A 19,894-nucleotide genomic window follows, 5' to 3' on the forward strand; every position below is an offset into this window, starting at 1 on the left:
CAGATTCTGAAGGAGCTGCTGTCACCCTGCCTGCCTCCCTTGGCCAAAAGCCTTGCCTGGCCTAGAGCTCCATCAGGAAGGGAAGACAGACAAAATCCAACAACGCAGGAAAGAATCAGGGCAACTCCAACCAGGCCCCGCTGAAATCGCAGCAATTCACCCGACTCTGGTGATCGCTTTCAGCAGCTTGCTGGAGCCGGGGCCCCCAAAGCTGAGGCTCACCCCAAGGCATCTTTGGGCCCGAGGCAGCCGGAGCTAAGAGCAAGGGGGCCATGGGGTCAACAGAAACAGACTGAACTCCCAAGGCCACCAACCTGTGAGCCATGTGACCTTGGAAAAACTATTTAACATCTCTGAGCCACCGTTGGCTCATCTATGAATAAGGATAAAAATCCGTCACCTCACAGGAGTGTCGTGACAACACCATGAGCTAAGGCACCTGGCAAGCGGGAAATGGAGGACAGCCATTTCTCACTCAAACCCTCAAAGGACACATCTTTTGGGCCACCGTCAATTCTTTTTATGCTCCTTGAAAGTCCAAAAACTGTTAGACCACTGACCTAGACATCATAAAAACCATGACCTCTTGCCGCTCCAAGTTCACCTCTGGTCGACAACACCGCACGTGAGGTAATTCTGCCAGCGACAGCTCAACGAGGTGCATAGAATGAGGAGGACACTTTGGAATCAGTTTCTGAGTCCAATACTCTCCCTCGTGTCCTCAAATCATAAAAACGGTTACTAGGCAAACATCTGCTTATTAACAAACAATACTGCAGCAGTAACAGAATTTAGAAACTGAGCCCCAAGCAACACTTGGAATATACCTACATTATGAAACCAACTCCTTTTATATTCCTTCCAGCCTAGCATTACATCCTCAGTATTTTTCACGTTGCTGCAGAACCGCACGTAAGTATCAAGTCGATGACAGCGCTAGGTACCACTGAACTGATTCACAGTCAGTGATTTAGCCGTCTCTCTGCTGAGCATTTATGGTTTCAGGATGTCCCGTGGAAAGCAGACAGGCTGTACCATCAAAGCCTTCTTCCAGTTTCTCAACACACCAAGCTCACAGGCAAGTCATTTGATCTCTCCAACCTCAGCTTCCTCATCTGTGAAACACCTTCCTCAGGAACTTGTTGCAAGACAAAGAGATAACAAATGTAAAACATAATTCCCTCGTTCCCAATTTTTCCCAACCGTACACAATATGGCAACAAACAGCTTCACGCACACGGCATTTTCCTCCCACTGGGTTGTTTCCCTAGGACAAATTTCCCCCAAAACAGATTACGAGGCTCAAGAGTAATACTATTTTTATGACCATAAAAATCTCTTTCCAAATGGCCTTCAAAAAGATTGTAAAAATTTACACTGCCCAGCCTGCCATCTGGCCAGGGTTTTGGAGGGCAAAGATATGAGAACACACAGCCTTCAATGGTAAGCGGGAGGCCAAGGATGAACCAGAAGCACGGGTGAACCCCGGCACTTAACACCGACCAGACATTCCACCGGCCACAAGCCAAACTTGAATCCAAAGGCCCTCGGTGCTGGCCAGCCCCATCCTGAACACAGCCAGCACCACGGAGAGTGGCTGCAGCACGCAGTCTGCCAGCTACAGACAGTCCTCAGCCCCTTCCACGGACTCGCATCCACACGGTTCCTGGTCTCCTGCCTTGTTCTAAACGCACCCCTCACGCTGTGTCCCTAGCCTCGGCTTGCCTGGTTGCTGCCTGCTCTCCTGTAAGGCGAGCTCTGCGTGCCCCCACGCCGACTACAAGCTCTGTCCCCCTCCCACTACACGGTCCTGGCATTCCCGATTCAATCCTTATCACAACCCAATGAGACAAAAATTATTTTCCCATTTTACAGACAAGGTAACCAAAATGTACAGATCTAGTTTCTTCTACAAGCTCGTCTATTTACTTACTCAACAAATACTTATCAAGCGCCCACCATCCTGTCGGGCGCTGAGTACTAGGGATAAAGGAGACGCACGTTGAGCAAGCACACAAATAAAACACCGAAGTACAAATAGTCGAAAGATCCATGGTGGAAAAGGCCGGTGCTGAGGGCCTGCTATCAGACAAGATAATGGGGGTCTCCAGAGAGCTGGGGAAGGAGTTAGGGGCGGCCTCTCTAACAAGGTCACACTTCAAGCTGAGACACGAAGGTCCTGCCACTCAAGGAGAGGGAAAAAGGATTCTAGGCAGAGGGAGAAGCACGGAGAAGGCCCTGCCCGTGTGGGTTAGTGAGAGCAGGCTGTGTGGCCAGAGCACAGGCTGTGAGGGAAGGAGGAGGCATGTGCTGACCTCAGCAACACGGAAGCAGCCCCTTACACAGGGCCGGGTCTCCGCCCGCCTCAGCTGAGACCAGGAACTTTGAACACAAAGGAACAGGGGCCTGGGCACAAGAACACCAGCACCTCGGGCAGGCGGGTATGAGACCAGAGCAGCAGAATTTACCCTAAGGACATAATCATGTAACTGTAAAATGACCTACACGAGGAGACTCATCAAAGCTTTGTAAGAGTGAAAAATTCAAAACAACCTGGAATGTCCCACACTAAGAGATTATGTAAATTACGGTTCAAGCCCTTCCTTTTAATACAAGTCTTTCTGAACTAGTAGTCATGAAATAATGCTGTCCACCAGTATTAAGAGAGGCAGAAAGCTACCCATGCCATGCTCTGTCCGGAAGGTCACAGAAAAAGCCAGAATTAAATTCTTCTATATACAGATAAAGATAGCTACCTGGACTGGATATACTGATCCAGATTCTGGGTCTCCTCCACTCACCGAAAAATGTTGAGACAGAGAGAGAAAGAGAAAGAGAAATCGACTGCCTGAGTACCCAGAACAGGCCACACTACACAGCACAGTGTCTTACAAAACGCTGCCTCTGCCAGGCCTCCTCCGGTCGAGGTCCGGGAGCCCCCACTGCGCTGTCACCTGGAAAGGACCAGTAAGACAGGCAGACTTGCCAGCTCCTCCCCCTAAGGCCTGCCCTACAGGTGATTACCACCTCACCTGATGCAGGTATAGACAAAGGATCGGCAATGCAAAGACCCACAAGGAGGCAAGTGGCTTCCACACAGAGGGGACAGCAGAGGACAGCAGGAAAGGCCACCTGTGTGGAAGACCTGGTTCCCAGCCTGGAAGAGTCAGCGCCCTCTCTGGGCTTCGGAGCGCCCGTGTGTCAAACGAAGGGACGGGATGGTCTCCCCCAGATCTGAGTCTCAGCCTCACTTCTTGACCTCTCCTGACCACAGCCACGTAGCTCCAGCACCACCCCACAGAGCAGCCTTTCAGTGACAGCGTGTCGCCAGGCCTCCAGCCCAGGGGGCTTTTGAGAGTATAACTCTGGTCTTTTCCCTCCCAGATAAGCATCCCCCACCGGCCGTGCTTCGTCTTCAGGACAAAGGTCAACCAAAGCAGGGTAACATACGAGACCCCTGACCCCTGCCTTCTTCAGTGGCCTCACTGCTCTCAGGACCCCCTGACACAGCCTCCTTCCAGCCAACGGGAACTTACAATCCCCTAAACTCCCTGCGCCCAGCACACCTCTCGCTGTGCTTGCCCAGGTTGAGTCCCTGTGCCTGGGATGCTCTCCCAGTCCTCTCACCTTGGCTAATCCCTACTTGTCCCTGAGGACCCAGCTCGAGGAACACTTCCTCCAGGGAGGCTTCCCTGAATCCCCCCAGCCAGGTTCAGAGCCCTCCTCTGTGCCCCACCGTGCTCTGTACTTCCCTCTGTCACTGCACCATTTTCCCATCTATCTCCCCAACCGGCCTGTGAGTCTCATGAGAGGGAAACCTCCCTGGTCTTAATCTACTGCAGACTCCCGAGCCTCAGACCACAGACTGGCACAGAGCATATATCTGAAAATATTTGTTGATGAATGGATGAACTCTGAGCAAACCAGAAGAAGGCCGAGGTCTTGCTAGACCTTAGCTAATAGACCCTGATGTTCGGTTACCCAGCAGCTGAGACTAGCATAAGAGGAATCATGAACTTCCTTGTAAATCAAAAGTATTCCAGCCCCTCCTTAATATGCATGCTGACTTTAAAATTAGCATTCGACGCCAACAGCATTTCCTACAAGCATCCCACAGAAAGTTCGGACCACCTCTGCGTAGAGCTCATGCGCGTAGTAGCTCAGGCCAAATGAAACATTTCAGCGACTCATAAAGACTTGAAAGGGAGACACTGGGAACACTGTGGTCATTTCAATTTCAACAGCAGAATTTGCTCTTGAAAATGCTACAATAAAAAATATTAATGCCATAAAAACCTAACAGCAGCCGGAGGACCACAGCCATAAAGAAAAAGCATAAATCCTGAAACGTATCGGCACAGAAGACTCCCTCTCGCCTTCCAGAACAACAGCATTTAGGTCATCCAGAACCCATCTGGAGAAGGGACACTTGAATCACACGGCAGAGTAGAAAAACTAATAACGAAGTTAACAACAGTGAAGAGGAGGAGGAGCTCTGCGTCGGGCCGAGAGGGGCTCACTTAATCCTGCCAGCAGCCTGAAGAAGCAGAAACTGTCAACACGCCCAGTCTAAAGACAGTGCAGACAGATTACGCGACTGGCCCGAGGTCACTCGTGAGCAGTGAACCTGCAGGCAGCCTGGGTCCAGGGGCCATGGTCTGCCAGGTCACATCCCTGCACCTCAGCTTCTCCTAGGGTTGGACTCGAGTCTAAGATTCCTTCCGGCTCAAAAGGCAGACAATAACATGCAAAACGAAAATTCTAAGATTCTGTTAAGTTTTTCCACCTAGGAATAAAATTCAAAGCCGTGCCCTTCAAAAATTAAATAACTCTGTGTCTTGCGGATCGGCTTCCATATTAAAGTAACATACATGAAGAGCTAAATCTTTCAAGTGCCCAGCTCAGAGCAAGAGCTCAATAAACAGTGGCTATTCTTACTCTGAGGATAAAACAGAAACAGCCATTTAATAGCAGAGCACGTTTTAATTATACACGATGTGGAATAATCAAATCTCATTTGATTGAGGCCCCAGACCCCACAGCATAGATGGAGTTGTACAGTTGAAATGAGAACAACTCAAAGCTCAGAAATTACTTGTTTCCATTAGAGATCTGACAAGTCATTTCTTCAATTGGTCACTGGTGGTTTGCAGATAACTATTAGCAGTAATGAGTATTCTAAATTAAATCCAGAGACAGTACCGCTCTGTTCTGTAAAGACAACCGGGGAGGGAGAGACGTAACTGTGGAACGTCCTTCTCTCTGTCCTCCGTCTTCTCCCTGATAAATATCTCCTGTGTCTTGCATAGTATGGATTTCATTTGGCTGCAAATGAAGAAGGGTCTAATTCTTCCCATGACAAATGAGAGCACTGAACAGGTAACTTGTTAAGGAGAATTGGAATTGGGAAAATAACCTTATTTTCCTGTTCCTTGACAACAAACCCCCTCTGTTAACAAATGGAAGACACAATGCGGGAAGACACTAAGCATGGAGGCCAAATCCATCACCACGTAAGGCGTCCTCAGACGCTATACACAACCGCCCTGGGCGCAGGCTGCTCGCGTTTTGTTCCACAGCAACAAAGACGAAGCCTATGAAAAGCAAGGAGGTGGCACAGAGCAGCGGCAGGAATAAAGGTTTTGGAATCCTTAAAAACCTGGATTCAAATCCCAGCCCCACCACTCAAGTATTACGTGACTGTAAGCGAGTCTCTCCTAGGCTTACGACTTATCTGCAAAATGTAAAATACCTCAAAGAGTTATAGCAAGGATTAAATGGGGACCATCAATAACATGCCTCACGTTACAGGGAAGCCCTTGGCAAATATTAGCGCCTCTCCACTGGGCAGTATGGTAATATCCTGACGTTCAGGACCCCAGAAATACGTCAAACTCCCCAAAGCTGGAAATTGCTGGTCCTGTCAGAACCCGCATCTGGCCCGGGACAGAAGGGCCGGCTGCACAGGTAGGGAACAGCCGTACGGAGAGCGCCCCCAAGAGGCAGCACCGCCCGCAAACTCTGGCGTGATCCAGCTTCGACCCCTCGCAAGAAATACAGCTCCCGCCTGGGCCTGCCTGGACCGCGGCAGCAGACGTGATTTGTTAGGGATGATGATCTGGTATCGCCACTTACATTTTCAAAGTCCTTCATGTTCCGTGCTCTGGTGGGAGACACTGTTTCTTCGGACACATTTGGGAGCACTATAAAAAGGTAAAACAGACACAGGAAAACGGCATGGTACGCAAACCACCCCAGCATCCCTGTTAGGGAACAGAGCCCAGAAAAGAAAAAACACAAAAACATGAACAGCTTCCACAGTACATTCGGCTGGCACTTTCTGTCTATTGTGATTTACTGACTTGAGTCCAGGGCAAAGCTCTAAACCATTATATTTCAGGTATTTACAAATTACTTCAAAGGAGCCCCAGTGTAACCTGTCAGGAGAACGAACCCACAAACGCACTGGGCATGTGGCCAACCCCAACTGTTCCGATAGGTGCTTCCTCTGTGATCGTCAGGAAGTTATTTCACTGAATGGATACCACCTTCCTGTGTCAGCAATTAAAGCATGTCTAACTGCCTGGGGTTGGCAAATTTTTTCTTAAAACGCCAATCAATATTTTAGGCTCTGTAGGCCATAAGCAAAGCCTAAAATCTGTCATAACTGGTCAACTCTTCTGCTGGAGCACAACAGCCACAGACAATTCATAAGTAAGGAAGCTGTGTTCCAAGAAGTGTTTTCAAAAGCAGGCAACAGGTTGAAAACTGCCCCATCCTTGCTTTAGGGCGATTACAGACTTTGCCACCGCCCAAAGCTTTTCACAGCTCCTCTACTCCAACAAACATTCATCGCACACCTACTCTGTGCCAATCACCATCCTAGTGCTGGGGAAACAATGGTGAGAGAGACACTGATCCCGCCTAAAGGCTCTCGATCTAGTAGGCAAGACAAAGATGCAGACAAACTGGTACCATGCTGTAGAAAGTGCCTGGTGCTTTTTAAGTGTTGGGTGAAACGTGCACTGAGTAAATGAATGAATCCATTCTTCCAACAAATATGCATTGAGGGCCTCCTCTCTGCTAGGCACCACTCTAGATGTGGCCACGTCAGGAAACGAAACAAATGGACCTGACAGTCTCCAGAGAGAAGACGGACAATGAACAAAATGAGAGGGCAATTAGATAGTATGTTAAAAAGAGATAAATGCTATGGAGAAAAACTCAGTGGCGAAGGATTGGAAATATCCAGGGTGGGGTGAGGATTGCTATTTTAAGTAAGGTGGCTAAATCAGGAAGGTCTCGCTGAGAAGGTGTCCTCTGGGCAGACCTGAAGAAAAGGGCAAAGGGAGATACTGAGGTGGGAGGGTGCCCAGTGGATGTAAGAACCAGCCGCAGGGGCCTGGAGGACACTAAACAATGGGACCGCAGGAGAGGATGTAAGGGAGGTGTTGGGGGGCAGGCTGTGTCTGGCTTTGTAGGCTCTTCTCGGGACTGGGGAGCCACCAGAGGGCTCCAAGCTACGGAGGAACATGGCTGGACTTGAGTTTCGATAGGTTCCCTCGGGCTGCCTCGCCGAGACCAGACTGAAAGGAGCTTAGAGGGAGACAAGGGCACCAGCCAGAGTACTGGAACAATCCAGGCCAGAGATCACGGTGGCTTAGCACAGGTAGTAAGATGATACTCAGGGAAGAAGGGGTCTGATTCTGGAGGTTTTTAAAGTCACCAATCAACAGGAATAAATGAAGTAAGTGAAATGTGTAAGTTCCAGAGAGGAAAGAACACCAAAGCGAACCTGGGGAGAGCCAAAGAAGGTGGTGAGCTTTGAAGTGAGTCTTAAAGAGGCAGCAGGCAGATGAAGGCAAAAGGAAGAAGAAACTTCACAGGCAAAGGCCTAGAGGCAGGCATGGCGTTCAGAAACCAATGGGCACAAGAGGCTCGGAGGTGGAGGTGGGCAGGGGCACACTGTAAAGAACCCTGCGTAGCAGACAAGGGCACACAGATCTGTTTTCCTGGCTCTCAGACACCCCGTGCTCTGCCACCAAGGACTGCGTCCCTATCTAGGTCCTACTCGTTCGTCAAGTCTCAGCTCCAGTATCAATGTCTTAACAAACTCTTGCCTGACCGCCTCCCCCTCATCCTCCCTCACAGCACCTTTTTTTATATGATTTGTCATGACACTTCTCTGCTGAACTTCCTAGGCTTGACTGTGACCACATTCAAGGTTGGATCCCAGTGCTCAGCCCCGGGCTGGGCACAGAGCAATGTACAAACACTGTGGACTGAAGCAAGGAGCAGGCCCGTCAATTTTCCGCAGGAAGAATAGAGATTGCTGGATTTTGTGTGTAAGGTAGAAGTTAACAGGTTCTGAAGGAAAACCTGAGGGTGGCCTTTAAGTGTTCTCCAGAAATAAACCTCAGGACACTTACACTGTCTGTTCTAAAAACTTCCTTCTGCACGTCGTCTCGCTTTGGAAAAGAGAAAAAAACAACCCACAAGTCAAAATATCTCTTCAGATATTTTAAAAAGGCAAATTATTAGCACTTCCCAAAGATACTTATAATAGCATTCGCTTCTTTCAGAAACAAAACTTGGGAAGAATGCTTAGCAAAAGCCGAGCTGCCCAGCAGAGACGCTCCTCGCAACCCAGCTTCCGCACAACAGACTGCTTATTTCCTCGGCGCCGTGTCCCGTGGTCTGACCAACTAATTTGTCTCCAAAGGGCAGGCTGCTGTCGGAATGCTGGCCTCGGCCAGCAGATGGGAAGCCAGCGGCCTGCCGGGAAGGGCCTTGGCACACCGCGCTCAGAGGGCAGTGCTCAGGGCCTGCAGCCATGCGGCAGCAGGGGGCAGCAGGCCCTCCACACCTGACCAGGTCACCACTTCGACACGCAGCCTCCGTGCAGGCGCTCGGCTCGGCAAACACCGGCTGAATCTCTTCGCGTCTGGTGGCGACAAATAAAACTCCCGAAACAGGGCCTAGAGGACATCAGTTCCTCCAGGCCAGTGTTTAAGAGAGGAGGTGAACAGCAACTCAGTAGGTATATAAAATACCGAGCGCCCACGGGGAGCACCTAGCCATGCCAGGGGAGGCCCTGGGCCCCGGAGACATCGAAGCCCAGTCCTAGGCTCAAGGCCACAAGGCCTTCATGGTCTAGTGTCTACTTCCCTCGCTCTTACTCAAGAGACTGACCGGCTTTGTATACTTACCACCATTTCCCAAACCAGCAATGGGGCTGATGCCATCCACGTCGTCTGGTAAATTGGGAACAAGGCCACTAGGAGAGAGCATGTGCAGGAGGAGATGAGTTAGTGTTTGAACAGACCGTCAGGACTGCCTGGACTGCACGTGACAATCATCAGGCCGCAGCCAATGAGGGACACACAGCTGAGTGACCCGGGAGATGTGAAGCGCAGAGGTTAAGAACTCAGGCTCTGGGGCTCTAACACTTAATAGTTGAGTGACCTTCAGTAAGGATGGTCATTCATCCATTCATTCATTCATTCATTCATTCGTATATCAAGTGTTCTGTGAACCATTCATGTGCTCGGTGCAGAAGCACTTTGCCAACTACAAATGTGTTTCTGAGTCCCACTGCGTATTTTACATGGGGATACCAACCCTCTACCTGTAAACATCAAATGAGTTAATGTTTATAACACTCAGCACACAATACTCAATAAATGGTTACCTACTGGTTTTGTCATTCCTAGTATTATCGCTATTAATACGCTTTTCACAACCAAAAATAAGCTCCCAAGACGTAGGCACCAATTCAGATGCCTTAAGAATGTCACATAAAAATGCAAAATTCACTGATCCAAGAAATTTTACCGGTTGAATTATAAAAATAGGTTAAGTGAGGATCTGAAGACACTGACAGAAAACTAAGCCATAATAGGAGGCGTGGTTTGACACAAAAGACACTACCCCGGATTCTATTCGAAGCTCTGCCATATACCTCTCCAAGCCTCACTTCCTTCCTCCCCAAAAGGAGAACAGCAGCTACATCGTAAGTAATTGGCAATCAAACAAGACACAAAGTGCTCAGCAAGGTACCTGGCATATTGTGGGCACTCCTTAAATGGGAGCAAAATACTGCTGTCACCATGAAACATACAGTGCTTTGTAATTTACAAAAGATTTACCGTCGTGAGAGCTGCCCGAGAGGCCACGTGTTTTCAGAGGGGGGCACCACGGCGTAGATAATTTCAGCGGCCTGGCCAGAGTCACACAGCAACCAAGTCAAGAACCCAAGCCTTTTCTGTCTAACCCCCAATAATGCTTCCCCGTCCCAAGCTATCAACTAGAGACTGAGGGACACTCAGCTTGCCTTCCCAGCAGTGTTCTCTCCATGTTTCTAAATCCAAATCCATCCTGTTCCTAGGACAATTCTGCCTGATCACCAAATTGTGGAGTTGGCAACAGATCTTTGTGGTCAGAACCGAGCAAAAAACTGGAGATCACAAAATTCCAACATCACAAGAATGATTACATAATATGTGTCTGCTGTAAAGATAACTGAGAAAAAACTTCAGTAGAATGTGCCTTCAACTATGAAAAACTAAATACATGTACACTAGGGTCACCTCAAATCCTTCTTGGAAACTAGGTGGGCTACACATCCATTAAAAGACAAAGAAAAATATTAAAAATCCTCATTGTAGGAAATGGGAGAGATTTCCTCCATTTTAATTTTCTATAATTCTCCATTCCCTCTCATAAGCATCAGTAGAAGGAAACACTCCATTCTCTAAACTGAATAGTAAAAGTTCAAATCAAGTTCGACCACCACCTTCTTTGCAGATGGTGGCCCAGGGGCCCTAGGTCATACACCAGCTTACCGGTCAAGTTTAGCCTACGTCTGGTCTTACATTTCCAGTCTGGGTTCTCTCCACCATAGCCACTAACTTACCACCACTGGCTGAAATGGCCCATCAGTTCATGATCTGATCATGGCCCATCGATGATCTCAAGCCAAGATCAACCACGGTTGAAAACTACATGGCAGGCAAAGCCAAAGAATTTGGTCTCAGACAAGTTTCCAAGAGGCAAACAATGAAGTCTGAAAAATGACATTTGACATCCCAATTATTAAAAGAAACCACTATTTAATGCAGAAGTTCCTGCCTGGTTCCTGCCAAATTTCCACTTGGGTTTTACATACCCACTTTTAAAATGCTATGAATCTCTGTCATCTGCAATCTCCAGTCAGTTCTAGCCACCCTCCAGCTTCAAGTAGCTCCCTCTCCCCACTCGGATCATTTACTCTTAGCCTCAGGCCTAGGTTGAAATCAGAACTATGCAAGCGAAAGCAGAGGGCTGAGGTACAATCTTATCATGGTAGTGATGGGGGAGACTAAGGCGCAGAAAGGAGAAGGAACCTCTTTGCTCAAAATCACAAGGGGTTATCAGCAAAGCAGAGACCAAAATCCAGGTTTCTTTGTGTCCATGTCACCGCTAACCTGTGCCCGGGCCGCCCAAAGCTCCCATACGAGCTTTATCTAACATTTATCTACGAGCATAATCTAACAACCTTCCCTGCAGGGGCACCCACAGTGAACGAGCACCCCACTAGGATGGGCAGCCTCCTACTGAAGCCTCACCATGGCCCTTCTACAGCAGGTGGCGGTTTTGAAGGCTGCCATTTTTTTTAATGAGGAAAACAGAAACTCAGAAAAGTCAGCTCAAAAGACCCAAGCTGGCTTGATTTCGAACCCCATGCCCTTAATCTCTACACCACCCAGGCGCCCCTTACACCTTCCTCAAGGAAACACGGCGAGTTCCAAACGAACCCAGGCAGAGGACTTCCAGTGATCGGCACAGGGCACGGTCGCTGAGGCTGCTTTTTATGGACTCTCTGTCGAGCAAATGAAGAGACGCTCACCTGTGCTTCACCACCTCGCCCTCCCGTCTTGGTCCTACCGCCACCCAAAAGGCACAGTCACTTTCTGTGCTGTATGTGGCAGCAGGCACCGTCCATTCACACCACAAGACCCAACAAGGTGTAGAGGACTAAGCGTCTCGTTGATAAGGCGTTGGGAGAGCTGGGAATAGAACCGGGCATCACATTCAGAAAACAATTACAGCAGGTGCACCTCTGTCTGTCTCTTGACAACCCACTTCTCGTTACGTGTTATGTATTCTTAGAGAAGAAATATATAAATACAGAAAATACAGACAAAAGAAGACATACAGGTGGCCGATGGGCACATGAAAAGATGCTCATCATCACTCATCATCAGGGGAGGTGCAAATCAAAACCACAATGAGGTCTCACCTCCCACCTGTCAGAATGGCTACAATCAAAGAGAAAAGAAGTTAAGTGTTGGCAAGGACGTGGAGGAACAGGAACCCTCATACACTGCTGGTGGGAGTGCAAACCGGTACAGCCACTGTGGCAAACAGTATGGAGGTTCCTCAAAAAATTACAACTAGAGGGGCTCCTGGGTGGCTCAGTCGGTTAAGCATCTGACTTCGGCTCAGGTCATGATCTCACGGTCCATGGGTTCGAGCCCAGCATAGGGCTCTGTGCTGACAGCTCGGAGCCTGGAGCCTGCTTCGGATTCTGTGTCTCCCTCTCTCTCTGGCCCTCCCCTGCTCATGCTCTGTCTCCCTCTCGGTCAAAAATAAATAAGCATTAAAAAAATTTTTTTCTTAATAAATAAACATTTAAAAAAACTTTTTAAATTAAAATTAGAATTACCACATGACCCAGTAATCCCACTACTGGACATTTACACAAAGAAAACGAAAACACTAATTTGAGAAGATGCACCCCTATGTTTATCGCAGAATTATTTACAATAGCCAAAGATATTGCAGCAGCCCAAGTGCCCCTTGAAAGATGGATAAGGAAGATAAGGCCTAGACATACAATGGACTATTCTCAGCTGTATAAAAGAATGAGATCTTGACACCGTAAGAACAGGGATGGACCTAGAGGGTATCACGCTCTGTGAAATAAGTCAAAGTAAGACGGATACCATACCGTTTCGCTTATATATAGAAGCTAAAAAACAAAACAAACAAAAAAGCAGAAACGGACCCATAAACACAGAGAACCATCCGGTAGCTGTCAGAGGAGAAGGGGTAGGAGGAAGGGGCATATGGATGAAGGGAGTGGAAGGAAAAAAAAAAATACCGACCAGCCTAAAGCTCTGGACTATTCCTCTCAGTAGCCCCCTCCTCAGAGGTAACGACTCCCCATCATAGCCCCGTCCTAACAGGTAACCACTGTTGTCAGCAAGACACTTCCTTCCAGGCCTTTTTCTATGCACTTGCAAGCATAGGGACATAGTTTTGTGTGTGTGGCTTAAAAACAAAACGAATACAATCAAACTGTGTGTCTTATTCTGCAGCATCTTTTCTTTATGTGTCCTGAAGATGTTTTCATGACCGTACAAACAGATCTACCTTCATGCTTTAACTCCCACAAAGCATTGAACAGCAGTGTTTTTCAAACTTTACTGACCATGACCCATAGACGGAAATATATTAGCCTTGATTCTTGAAGTGCTTTCCATTCCGTACTGTTCTGTTTTTTTAATTCTGGCTGCAACTTACTAAATTGAATTTCATGAGCTGTCAATGGGTCACAGTCTGAAATACACTTTGGAAAGGATGTGTGTTTACCCGATCCCCTGACGGTAATTCAATTTGTTTCCTACTTGTTCCTTTTACAAACAATGCTTTATGAATATCCTCATACAGGTCTCCCTGTGCACATGCATGAGAATTTCTCTAAGGTAAAAAGGAGTGGAATTGCTAGGTCAAAATATATTCACATATTTTGAAGGGGCAAAGGATTTGAAAAGACAGTGGACCCTTGAACAACATAAGTAGCACTGCGCAGGTCCACTTATACGGGGCCGTTTTCAATAAATACCGAACAGTACCGTAAATGTATTTTCTCTTCATTGTGGTTTTAATAACATTTTCTTTTCTCTAGCTTACTTTACTGTAAGAATACAGTATATAATACATATAACACACAAAATATGTGTTAATCGACTGTATACATTATGACTAAGACTTCCAGTTAACAATAGGCCATTCATAGTTAAGTTTTGGGGGGAGTCAAAAGTTACAAGTGGATTTTCCACTGCGTGGGACATCGCGCCCCCAACCCCCATGTTGTTCAAGGGTGAACCGTATATAAGCGGCTAAAGAAAGCATAAGAAAAACTGTCTGGCATCATTAGTCGTTAGGGAAATGTAAACCGATACCACAGTGAGATATCGTGTCATGCCCCCAAGGATGGCCACGATCAAACGACAGACCAGAAGTGTCCACAAGGCTGTGAAGATATAAGAGCCTTCATACACTGCTGGTGGGAGCATAAAAAGGTGCAGCCCCTTTGGAAAAGTGTTGGACAGTTCCTCCAAATGTCGAACATACGCGGAGTTAACACATGACCCAGCCATTCTATCCCCAGATATATGCCCACGAGAAACAACACAGGCCCACACAAAAACCGGTGCACAAACATCTGTAGCAACAATATTCACAACAGCCAAAAAAGCAGAAACCACCCAAATGTCATCAACCAATGAATGAGTGAGGAGGTGGGGTTAGATGAAGGCAGGAGGGTGGCGCCCGCAGGAATGGGATTCGTGCCCTCACAAGGGTTCCTCTTCCTCTCTCTGCTCTCCGCCACGTGTGGAGAGACGGTGAGAAGTCAGCAGTCTACAACCCGCAAGAGGGCTCTCACCAGAACTCAACCATGCGGGCACTCTGACCCTGGGACTTCCAGTCTCAGAAACTGGAGAAATAAATTCTGTTGTCCGTACATGGCCCAGTCTACGGCATTTTTGTTACAGCAGCCCAAGCTAAGACGGGGAGTGACGGCTGATGGGCAGGCACGGGGTTTCTTTTTCAGACGAGGAAACCATTCGGAAATGAGATCAGGGTGATGATGGGACAATTCCGTAAATATACTGAAAATCACTGAACGGTGTATTTTAAGTGGGTGAACTTTATGGCATACAAACTGTATTTCAATACAGTGGTTTTTGAAAAACACACATGGGCACATCTTTGACCCCAAATTGTGTTCCAGAAAGTCTACCAGTGTGTGCACTGGTGTGCACCTCTTTCACAGCTATTACAAAGGAGCATTTCACTACTAAACATGGAGCCTGTATTTACATGGTAGTTATCTTTTTAGAGAGTGAACAAAACCGACTCATTCAACAAACATTTGTTGATCCTCTCCTATGTGCCAGACGCGGTTCTAGGTCTGAAGACACAGTCGGGATCAAGCCAGACATGCTCCCGGCCCTTACTCAGCTTACACTGGGGACTGGGAACAGGTTCCTCACACTGGGAACGTGATCCAAGATCAGCTTCGGATCAAGCCTTCAAACCTTCACCTCAATTTCATTCCACCATCTTCCTTTTCCACCTCCTGCCACAGAAGTCCATGAAGGCATTCTCTGCCTGACGAAGTACAACTGTGTACAAACTTACAGGAAAACATTTCCTTTCGGTATGCCCCTAACCAGACAGCAAGCACTTAATGGTCATGCACTGAAGGAACCTACAGATGAACAAGCCTGGGCCCAGGCCTTAGGAAGCTCACAGTTAGAGAGAGGAAGAACCCTGGACATAAAAACAAAGGGACAAATCCAGGGTCGTGGGCACCGAGGATTCTGTCCAGGAAACAGTGCGATGCCGTAACAGTCAAACAAAAACAGCTAACATTTCATGCACCCCCAGTGGGTCTCAGACACATAATCCATACGACCTGGCTCCATCCACATGGTCACCCAATAAATAGATATTATCACTGAAGAGAAACTCAGTCTCAGAAGGGTTAAGTGAACTACGAAAGCAACTCGGCTAGTAACTGGGGGAAGCAGGACTCAGAACCAGTCATCCTGAGTACAAAGCCCAGTTTCTTTCGACCCGGGCAGGACTTAATCAAGGGCCTTCGCTTGGGCAAGGTTCCCGGGCCTGGGATGGGAGCCTGACTCTCAAGGGGCTGGAGCTCTCTGGGGCACCCACAGGTGACCAGGTTTGGAGAGAATGACACACACTGACCTGATTCAACAAAAGCCTGAGGACAAACTGGACTTCGGTTTAGTCTCTAAAACTGGGGCTTGGAAATTACCAAGCAGAAGGGTGCTCATATTAGAATAAAAAGAGGTGATTTTATTCCAGGATTTTTCTCTTGCTCCGTGACCATCTAATGGAGAAGGTATCTGTCTCAGGACACTTCGGCCGCTCTTTCAGGGCCGGTCCAAGTGCCAGTAGCTCCCTAAAATCTTCCCGGTCTTCTCAGAACTGGTTCAGAGAACTAATTCGAAGGCAGGACGGACAGCGAGAGCCAGGCTCTGGAGTCAGTAAGCCTCGATTTAAATGGTCTCTCGATCATGTGCTTTTCTGTGGGACCCCAGACCATCCACCTCACCTCTCTGAGCCTCAGTGTGCCCACCTGTAAAAAGAGGATAAAACTGTCACCTCCCATTTATGTACCTGATACCAGCTGGGGAAGTGGAGTCACGAAGACGAACAAAACACAGCCCCTGCTCTCAAACAGGCCAGAGTCTAATCAGGGGGACAGACACGTCGCAGTCATACCTGCACCGCCCAGGGCAGGAGCCACCAGCCACAGGTATCTGCTGAGCTCTTGAAATGTGGTTAATCCAAATCAAGAAGTGCCGTTAAGTGCGAACTGCATATCGGATTTCAAAGGCTTTGTAACATAAAAGGGAATGTAAGATATTCCATTAATAATTTTGTTATTGTTTGCGAGTTAGAATGATAACACACGGAAATATTGGGTTAAATAAAATATATTACTAGAAGTAATTTCACTCGTTTCTCTTTTACCTTTTCTCATCGTGGCTGCCGGAAAAGTTTAAATTACATACGTGGCTCACGATATATTTCTACTGAGCAGCGTCAGTCAATAAAACTCAGTGAGGTCAATAAGGACAGGGACTGGGGTCAGTGATGGTCGTGGGGGCTGGAAGCGTGCAGAGGGCCGGGGTGGGGGGGGTGGGGAGGCGTGGCATTGAAATCTAACTGAGACCTGAAAAATAAGAGGCTTTAATAAGGCAAAGGGGAGCAGGGAAGGCACCCCGGGCAGCAGGAAGAGTGAGTACACGGGCCCAACAGTAAGAAAGAACAAGGCAAGGCCATTTGTGACAAAGGGTTTGGCAACCAGGCAGAGGGTAGTGTTTGGGGAGGAGACAGGGAGGGACAGAAAGGACAAAGGAGGTAGTGAGGTCAGTGGGGCCAGGCTAATGAAGGACCTTGGAAGTAACATTAAAGTACTTCACCCTGAGGGGCGTGGGGAACCAGGGAGGGTCTGAAGCAGGGAAGAGATTAGTCAGGGTCCCAGCGAAGGCAGGGAGAAGAGACAAGGGGGAGGATCTGCTCCTCGTGGAGCTGCTGCTCTGTGTCAGACACCGGCCAAAGCCCCTTCAGATTCACCCATCTCACAGATGATGAAAACTGAGCGAGCGAAGAACGAGAGACTTGCCCAAGACCACAGGGCTGTTAAACAGAGAACTGGGATCGAAACCCACCTGGGTGTGGGTCAGATGGCACTGAGACAGGAAGAGGTGAGAGAAAAACAATGGACTTTATCTTACTGGCACAGAGAAGCATTAAACACACAATGCAGCAGACTATCAGATTCACGTTTTAAAAAGGCTTTCAAACTCTAGTATCAAGGACAGTGCTGGTGAGAGGTCATCCCCAAATAAGATTGGGGCGGTGGCAGTAAGATGAAGAGAAAGGGACTTGAACTACCACAGGATCCAATCAGGCAGGAGCTGCCAAGGGCCTTGCTCTGCGCCTGATATATAACAGGTTCTCAAACAGAGTAACTGCCTCTCCAGGTTTGCCCAAGATAGGACCAGATTATGCCTGCTGTCTAGGCATAAATATTAATTGTGCCCACGTCACTCTTAAAATTGCCCCGGACTGCACAGTAGATAACGAGGGAACCCTTTCACTGAGGGTCTGTTGACGAAAACCAGCAGCCCCTCCCTGGCAGAGCTGGATAAACACTGCAGATTCTCAGTCAGGGCTCTCGTCCACATCCTTCTCCCCACTTTCCAGCAGGAGGCCCAGAAAACCAAAGGGCCCCAGCCCTGGGGCAGGCTAGGGCTCTGTCAGGACTTCCTGCCAAAAAGAAAGCCACCGGGCCCCACCAGCAATGTGGACTCCAACAGCCTCTTGGGACAGGTGCATTGGAAGGCCACTCTCAGCCCTTATTCCCCAAAATGTAGTACTGATGATGAGGAGGAGGATGAGGATGTAATGATAACATAGGATCATTTTTCAAGCACCGGTTCTGTGCCAAGCACTGGGAAGGCAACTTCTCTTTTAATCCTCATCCCATCTCCGTTGGGTAGATATTACTACTAGTCCCATTGTACAGACGGGAAAACAGGCTAAATCATTTTACCAAAGTCCCCCCACTAGTCGGTTTAAAGGCTGGGATCTGAATCCAGTTCTGGCCAACTCCGGCCAAGGTTCTTAACCGCTGCACTTCACTGCCTCCGTCTTGGTGGCCACTATGTGAGCCGGTGAGCAAAGTCTGGACAAACCAACTACCTCCCCACGATGAAAGCAAACCCCCAAATCAGAATGAACCTCAAGTGCCCCCAAGGGCGCCGCCCCTCAACCAGCCCCTACTAATGGTACACCCCCAGAGGTCCCCCTCGCCACCCTCTTTCAGGAAACCCCTTACTTGACCCTCACACCCTCTTCAAAGCACGTCTCGAAATAACCCGACGGAGGTGTGAGTCGGGTCAGGACCCCTACCCCGCACCCCCGACCCCACACTCAGTATCAGCTGCTATAGGTGCTCGAGACACCTACCCCAAGACGCCAACCCACACACTGCCCCCGTCCGGAAGCACTCAATCACCCTCAAGAGCAAACCCCCAAGTCTCCGTTAGGGTGTACCCCCATCAGCGGGTATCCCGGCCGCGTCACCGCGCCCCTGCAAAGCCCGGGCCGCACCTGCAGCCGCCGAGCGTCCCGGGGAGGGTGACGTCCTCTTCCAACACCGACTCCATCATGGACACAGAGAAGGTGGTGGCGTTGGGGTCCGTGGCGGCGGCGCCAACTGGTTCCCCCGGCTGTCGCGACCCGCAGACTCCCCAGGTCCCCGCCCCCTCCAATCCTGCTCTTGTTCGGACTCTGGCGGCGCCGCTGGAATTCAAACCGCAGCCGCCGCCATCTTTCCCGGCGCTTCTTCCTACGGAAACGAGGCGGGGTCATCGAGGCGCGCGCGGTGAAGCCGAATAGCAGGGGCCAGAGGCAGGGCAGGGACGCGCGGGCGGGTGCCATCTTGACTAAGGGCAAGAGCATTCGCACTTGCCCAGCAAGACTAAGGAAAGAAAGGCAGGCTGCCATTTTTTGTGAGGGCACTCAGGCCGAGGCCAGGGCACGCGCCATCTTTATTGAGGGCAAAGGCAGGCCTCGGTCCGTTAATTTAAGCGGGAGATGGGAACCCAACCCTCAAAGTTCACCGACCCTCGAAGTTCCTAACCCAGTATGTGCTTCTCTAGAATAATGACCCCTAACCTTAGAGTCTGTGCCTCCAAAAGGCTTCCGCCTCGAGCTGAAACTCAGATAATCCCGGGGTTGCGACACTTGAGAAGAAGCCTACCTGCGGAATCCCACCTCAAGCAGTCATTTGCACACTATGGTTGAAGCAAATAAGCTCATCCTTTTGAGCCAGTGGTCGGAAACATTCCTCCAATCTCTCACCAGGGATCCCTTATTCCTTTTAGGGCTCAAGCGCACCTGAGATCAGTAAACTGAGGCCCAGAGAGAGGAAATGACTCTCCCAAAGCCGTGCACGGTAAGCATGTGGACAGCAGCCACACCCACGGCTCCTGCCAACTAGATCGGGGCTCTCCACAAC

At 48.9% G+C, this 19,894-nt stretch overlaps 1 protein-coding gene across 4 annotated transcripts in view; it reads right to left on the bottom strand.

Annotated features, from left to right (window-relative positions):
- CDK5RAP2 (CDK5 regulatory subunit associated protein 2) overlaps positions 1 to 19,215 on the bottom strand; it is a 172,574-nt gene extending 153,359 nt beyond the window's left edge. For 3 of the 4 annotated variants that reach the window (XM_030294528.1, XM_030294525.1, XM_030294524.1), the window contains exons 1-3: positions 18,985 to 19,215; positions 9,210 to 9,277; positions 6,136 to 6,203 (exon numbers count right to left, since the gene is read on the bottom strand). In XM_030294528.1, coding sequence (XP_030150388.1) covers positions 6,136 to 6,203; positions 9,210 to 9,277; positions 18,985 to 19,043 — 195 coding nt within the window. In that variant the 5' untranslated portion in view covers positions 19,044 to 19,215. The remainder of the gene's footprint in view (positions 1 to 6,135; positions 6,204 to 9,209; positions 9,278 to 18,984) is intronic. The other variant, XM_030294526.2, reaches the window with a different exon arrangement.
- Between the last annotated feature and the right edge of the window lie 679 nt (positions 19,216 to 19,894).

Source organism: Lynx canadensis, chromosome D4, assembly GCF_007474595.2.
Source record: "Lynx canadensis isolate LIC74 chromosome D4, mLynCan4.pri.v2, whole genome shotgun sequence".
NCBI classification, from domain to species: Eukaryota; Metazoa; Chordata; class Mammalia; order Carnivora; family Felidae; genus Lynx; species Lynx canadensis.